Source organism: Zonotrichia leucophrys, unplaced genomic scaffold (assembly GCF_028769735.1).
Source record: "Zonotrichia leucophrys gambelii isolate GWCS_2022_RI unplaced genomic scaffold, RI_Zleu_2.0 Scaffold_145_113207, whole genome shotgun sequence".
Classification (NCBI taxonomy): domain Eukaryota; kingdom Metazoa; phylum Chordata; class Aves; order Passeriformes; family Passerellidae; genus Zonotrichia; species Zonotrichia leucophrys.
The window spans coordinates 59,257-65,816 of record NW_026992350.1 but is presented as its reverse complement, the minus strand read 5'-3'; the positions used below and the strand labels follow the sequence as shown (position 1 = coordinate 65,816).

Here is a 6,560-nt window from a genome sequence, read left to right as displayed (position 1 = left end):
GTGGATCCGTGATTGGTCTCCTGTGGATGTTTGGATTTACTGACCATTCCTGGCAGAGCTGCTCTCGCTTTCTGCCGGGACACAGACCTTTGTTATTTATTCTTTTCTATTCTTAGCTTAGCTAGCCTTCTGAGATCTTTTCCTTCTATTCTTTGTAGTATAGTAATAATGTAATATATATCATAAAATAATAAATCAAGCCTTCTGAACATGAGGTCAACATTCTCGTCTCTCTACACCCTGAAGACCCTTGTGACCACTGTGAAAGGTGGGGCTTTGAGGCTGAGCAGGTTTTTTTCAGGACTTTTCCACACCTTCTGAGGATATATATAGGGGGTTCTTGAAGGTTTCTTAGGACATTTTTGGCTTACCCTTAGCCTAAGGGTGCATTTACATCCTAGGGTTAGAGTTACAGGTAGGGCTAGGGTTTTGAAACCACAAAGCCCAGAGCTCCAGGCACACTGCTGCTGCAGAATGCATCCCAAGGGAAACAGAAAACTGCCACAACATGACTTCCACCACAGATTTTTCATTGGAATCAGCCTCAGTGAGAGTGGGCAGCTGGCTGCTGAAATTCTGCAATGCTCAGGATGGTTCCCAGACTCAAGCTGGCACCAGTGCCAAGTCAGGCTGGTTTATCAGTGCCAATTGTCTCCTGCAATCTGCCATCAGGGACCTGGCCAGGTGAATTTTGTTTCCTAAGGAAAAGGGCAGCATTGGTCTTAAGGAGTTTCTGGTCTGGAGTGATCGTGTGCCTTCTGAAATTCCACATTGCGCAGGATGCCTCCCGGACCCCAGCTGGCACCAGTGCCCACTCAGATTGCTTGGACAGTGCCAAGCACCATCTGCAAACTGACATCGGGAACCTGGGATGGTGAGTGTTGTTTCCAAGGGGAAAGGGCCGATATTAATGTTCAGGAACTTGTGGCCGTGCCTGTGGGTTCTGCTTGTGTTCTGATGATGCCAGAGCTTCCAGAAAACTGCACCTGGGAATGGCATTCCAGGGGGAAAACAAAACTTGCACAACAAGGCTTCCACAAAAGGTTTTTCCTTGTAACCAGCCCTAGCCTAAGACACTGTTTACTGCCTAAGGTTAGGGTTAGAGCTAGGGTTAGGGTTTTGAAACCACAAAGGTCAGAGCTCCAGGCACACTGCAGCTTCAAAATGCATACCAAGGAGAACCCAAAACTGCCACAATGTGGCTTCCTCCACATCTACCTCCTTGGAACCAGCCCTAGCCCAAAGCAGCTTTTGCTGCCTCAGGTGAGGGTTAGGGTTATGCCGAGGATTAGGGATCCTAAATCCACAAAGCCCAGAGCTCCAGTAATGCTGCAGCTGCAAAAGGAAGGCCAGGGGATACACAGAACTGCCAAAACACAGCTCCTTTTCCTTGACCCCCAGGCTGGGCCCCAGGCTTCCTGCTGAAATTCCACATGGCTTAGGATGTCTCCCAAACCCAATCAGGAAACATTTGCCACTCAGGCTGGTTTGGCAGTGCCAAGTGGCTCCTGGAATCGGCCATCAGGAACCTGGGTTGGTGAGTTTTGTTTGCCAGGGAAAAGAGCCGGCGTTGGTGTTTGAGGTCCTGTGGCCCGGTTCTGGTGCTGCTGCGCTTCCTCCTCTTCCTGTTCTTTCCGGTTCCTCCTTCCCACGGCTCCTCCTCCTCCTCCTCCTCTCGCTCCTCCCGGGCCCAGCCCCCCCCTTTGTCCCCCTCCCCTTGCCCAAATCCGTCCCATCGCCCCCCCAAACCCCTCCCCATCACCCCCCAATAAACGGCCCGGGGCCAACTGGGAAACTTTATTGGGAGCACTGGGAGCAGGCACTGGGCGAAGGCAGAGCGCCAGCGGGGCTGGGGGGACACGGGACCCCCCCAAAATCAGCAGAGTGGGGACGGAGCGGGGGGTCCCGGCCGGGCCCGAGCCGACGGGGAGGGACTGCGGCCGCCGCCGGCTCAGGAGCTCTGTGGGCAGAGAAAAGGGGGTGACACCGGGCTGGGGCCCCGACGGGAGCGCACACGCTCCGCCACGGCGGGGACGCCACTCCCGGCACCCGCCCTGACCTTCTTGCGCAGGGAGAAGCCGAGCCCCAGCGCCAGGAAGACCGAGCCCAAGACGAAGCCCCCAATGCCCGTCAGCATCTTGCTGCGGGCGGCGTCCGGCGGCATCTCTGGGGGGTCCGCAGGGCTCAGCACCCCCAAAACCTCTCACCGACACCCAGAGCCCCTCCCAGCGCCTTCCCTGTGGTCTCCAGCCCAGCCAGGGCCCCCTGAAACCTCCCCCCGATCCATTTTTGGCCTGCCCAGGAGCCACCAAAGCCCCTCCCGTCCCTCTCAGCATCCCACAGCCCCCTCCCAGTTGCCCCCAGCGCTCCAGGACCCCCAAAGCCTCTCGCAGTCCCTTGGCAGCCCCAGCAGGACTCAGCCAGAGCCCTCCCAGGCTGTGCCCAGCACAACCGAGCTCATGGCGAGCCCCGCTTTGCCATCGCCGATCTCCTTCCAGCCCCTCCGGGCTCACTGCGATCCCTCCCAGTCCCAACCAGCACCCCCAAACTCCCTCCCAGTCACACCCAGCACCCCCAAACTCCCTCCCTGTCACACCCAGCACCCCCAAACCCCCTCCCTGTGCCCACCAGGACCCCCCCAAACCCATCCCACCCTCCCCAGTATCCCCCAGACCCCTGCCCAGCCCCCAGCTCCAGCCCGGCTCTCTCCAGCTCCCTCCCAGTGGCTCCCAGCACAGCCCAGTGGCTCTGCCAGCGCCCCCCAGGGGCTCCTCCGTACCCCAGTGCCGCCTCAGGGGCTGCTCCAGGCTGACGTGCTCCACCTGGCAGCTGTAGCTGAGCCCGCGCCGGGGAGGGGTTTCCAGCAGCACCAGCAGCTGGTAGGTCCAGTCCCCGTTGGGGAGCACGTCGGTGGCCACCACGTGCTCCGAGAGCTCCTGCTGGCCCTGGAACCACCTCACCTGGATGGCAGCAGGGTAGAAATCCATCACGGAGCAGAGCAGGCGGCCGGGGCCGGGCTGGGAGCTCGACGGGGTCACCAGCGAGATGGACACGCTGGGGGGCACTGGGAGAGAGGGTGGAGGTCTGGGAGTGAAGTGGGAATGAACGGGGAAAAGAATGCAAATGGTCTGGGAGGCACTGGGGAGGAATTGGAGACGGGTTGGGAGGGACACTGGTGGCGCTGCGAGGAACTGGGAATGAAGTGCTCGGCACCGCGAGGCCGAGTCCAGCGCGGGGCACTCTGCCCTGCGGGTCTGCCTGGCAACCGATGAGTCATCAAGGAGTCGCGTTCTGACTGGATGAGAAGCGTCAGCTTTACGCGTGGCTGAAATGGACGCGCAGGGGGCACTGAGAGGGACTGGGATGGACTGGGGGAGCCATGGTGGTCAGTGGCAGGGACAGGAGGCTCGGACGTGTTCACAAGGAGGGCTGAGGGCTCTGGGCTGATTCCCAGGTAGGTTTTGAGGGACTCCAGGGATTTGGCCGGGCAGGGCCCGAGGGGACACGCTCTGCCCCGCGCTCACCTCGGCGCTCGGCGCTGAACGGGCGAACCCCCTCGTAGTTGTACGGACAGACCATGTCCACCACAGACCGTGCGTACGCCAGTGTGGCCGGGTTGCTGTTCCAGTCACTGGCCCACCCCTCTCCATAGGGGGTGAACCCCACGTAGTGCCCCACGTCGCTGTCGAACATCACGAACTGCTCCCGATTGTAGATGTACCTCTGCACGAACCTCATCTTCTGCGTGCCGTTAATGAAGTGACACTCTGACACTGCCCAGAACTGGAACATCCCTGTGAAAGCAGGACACAGCTCAGGGGGTGCCCACCCAGCACCTCCCAGCAGCATCCCCAGAGCTCCGGAAGACACATCGGATCCCCACTCCGCACCCCCTGTGCCCCACGGCCGCCATGGGACCCTCCTGCCCGCGCTGCCGCTTCCTCTTTGCCACCCTTCCCCCATTTCCCCTTCCACATCCTCTCCCCTCCCACCTCCGGCCGCTCCCCAAATCACTTTTGGGGTCCCATTTCCCCATTTTCCCAAAAATGCCCCAACCCTCAGCATTCTTCCGCTCAATTTTGGGGTCCCGCCTCCATTTTCCCCCTTCCCCCCCCGTCCCAGCGCCTCCCGCCCCCCCGCTCACCCGAGAGCTCCGTGTCTGCAGCCGGGGCGGCTCCCAGCACCACCAGTGCCACCAGCAGGGCCCCAGCTGTCACCCCTCGCCCCATGGCCGGGGCCGGGCAGGGAGCAGCAGCCCCAAAGCAGCCGCGCTGCGCTGGGAGCGCCAGTCCGGAGCAGGGCGGGCTCGGCAGCGCCGCGCGCTCTCATTGGCTGCCGCCGCTTCTGGGCAGCGACCGGCCACGGGCTCTGCCCAGCAACCGATGAGGCAATCCAACGCCCCGAGCTCTCATTGGCTAAGCAGCCTCCTGCCTGCGCTCCCATTGGCTGAGGCCTTTCCGGGACGCTGCAGCCCCGGGCTGGGGGCGATTTTTGGGCAGGGGGAACCTTGGGGCGCTGGGCAGGTGGGAGCTCAGGTGAGCCCAGCAATGCGTGCCCAGGTGCGCGGCATCTCAGGGCTGCCCGTGGCGAGCGGTGACGCTGGCCCGATGCCAGGCACCCCCAGAGCCACTCTGTCCCTGCCCCCGCAGCCGTACAGGGACAGAAAATGGAACCGAGGATTCCTGCGTGTGGACAAGGACCGGGAGAGATCCCTCAGCAAATCCAGCACGGACACAACAGACCCGGTCTGGGCACACGGAGGGAATTTATTACCAACCAAATCACAGCAGCACAAGGAGAAGGGAAAGAAATCTTCCAACACCTTCCTCCTGCCCAACACGGATCAGCCAGAACAGGGGTCACCAGGGCTCTGCCCAACGGGGGTCACTGGGGATCATCCAGCGCGGATCCTCCCATGGGGGATGGAGCTGGAGCAGCGCACGAAGCTCTTCCCACACTCGGGACACTTGCAGGGCCTCTCCCTGATGTGGAAGTGCTGGTGAGTGACGATCTCTGAATCCCACCTGAAGCTCTTCTGACATTCCAAGCACTCCTAGGGCCATTCCCCAGTGTGGATCTTGTGGTGCTTGCTGAGGTTGGAGGTCCCACTTGACGCCGAATTTTGCCCCAAAAGGCGAGAATAACTGCCTAAGAGACTCAGTTTAAGTCAGCATAGACAGGAGGTATTTTATTACGACGCATCGGAGAAATCACAAAAGGGATTTCTAAATATCTCATAACAGAAGCAGGCTTTTTATACAGTTTTGGGTGCAGGGTTACATCATATCATATACATAATCATGTCTTTGCATGCATATTCATAAGAGGCGTGGTGTAGGCGGAGCGTGGGTGGAGACATCTATTTTGAGGATCATCTTGGTGGCCGTTCCGGTTGCCTTCACTGCGGGCAGGGGTCTCCTGATGAGTCTTCCTCTTTAAACCTTTGAACTCCTATCCTAATATGGTCAATTCCCGGTGTACTTGGCTTGGTCCCCATGGCTTGGCAGGGTTCTTAGGGTCAGTTTGACATTGTTGGCTCTGAACATGCTTAGCTCTTCAATTCCCCTATCCCTATCTCTCTTTCCTGTTTGCCCTGAGGGCAAAGAGCCACGGGAGCTTACCAAACTTCAAACAGAAGAATCCACCAGGATTGCTTTCGGATTAATGAATAACCTGGCGCACAGCATCATCAGCAATTCCTGAATGTGGATGGGGCGAACCCCCGTGAGACCACCTGCCGGTGATATGGGATATGGCTCCAGCGTTAGGGGTCGCGTGAGTAGCTAACCGTGGAATGGGATAGGACTGTTTAGGATTGATTTGCAGTTTGTGGCGCTGCCTAAGCATTTTGATCAATAATGCCCTATAGGTACCACTGAAAACAAGATTACGTTTTGTGCATTACCAAAATGCTGATTGGAAAGGCAGTTTGGGGCTTCACACTGAAGCTCTTCCCACATTCCCCACACTCCCAGGGCCTCTCCCCAGTGTGGATGTTCAGGTGTTCCATCAGGGTGGAGCTGGAGCTGAAACCCTTCCCACGTTCCAAGCACTTGTGGGGCTTCTCCCTGCCATGGGGCTTCTCCACCAGCTCTGAGCTCTGGCTGCATCTCTGGCCGCCTTCCTGGCTCAGGGGAGCTCTTTCATCCTCTCAGCTCCCTGGGCTGAGTTTGCGGCCCCTCCTTGTGAGGGATCTCTGGGGCTTTTCCTCCTCCTCCATCCGGCCACAGCTTGGGAATGACAAACCCTGGTTTGGGGGAAACCAAGCTGGGAGCGCCCTGGAGTAGCGGCTCCTCCTGGCCAGGTCCATCTCTAGAACTCAGCAGGAGTCTTGTATCCATGAAAATCTCCACATATCAAGATTCAGCCTGAAAAAACTCTCCCAGGACTTCCCTATTGCTGATCTCTCCACTTTTGGGGTTCCAGAGGTTTCCTTTCCTTGGGATCATAGGGGTCCAGTGGTTCCAGGGGTTCTCCATTCTCTGGCGTCCTGCTTAGGGATGATCCAGGGGCTTTTGGGGGTCCATGGGGTCCATTCTACCCTGATGCTCTGTTTTGAG

General features: G+C 58.8%; 1 protein-coding gene across 1 annotated transcript; it reads right to left on the bottom strand.

Annotated features, from left to right (window-relative positions):
- Positions 1–1,951: 1,951 nt before the first annotated feature.
- On the bottom strand, positions 1,952–4,312 carry LOC135460994 (class II histocompatibility antigen, B-L beta chain-like). The gene is made up of 4 exons (XM_064737975.1): positions 4,145–4,312; positions 3,525–3,794; positions 2,780–3,064; positions 1,952–2,166 (listed from the first exon to the last, which is right to left on the bottom strand). Exons 1-4 carry the CDS (start codon positions 4,227–4,229, stop codon positions 1,952–1,954), a joined length of 855 nt encoding a protein of 284 aa, XP_064594045.1. The 5' UTR covers positions 4,230–4,312.
- Between the last annotated feature and the right edge of the window lie 2,248 nt (positions 4,313–6,560).

What these genes read in the sequence shown, in the direction of transcription:
- LOC135460994 (XM_064737975.1), bottom strand. Translation starts at nt 4,229, where the DNA reads ATGGGGCGAGGGGTGACAGCTGGGGCCCTGCTGGTGGCACTGGTGGTG. An exon ending in GTTCAGCGCCGAGCGCCGAG is followed by an intron (nt 3,065 to 3,524) that starts GTGAGCGCGGGG and finishes CCTCTCTCCCAG; the next exon opens with TGCCCCCCAGCGTGTCCATC. An exon ending in GCCCCTGAGGCGGCACTGGG is followed by an intron (nt 2,167 to 2,779) that starts GTACGGAGGAGC and finishes CGGACCCCCCAG; the next exon opens with AGATGCCGCCGGACGCCGCC.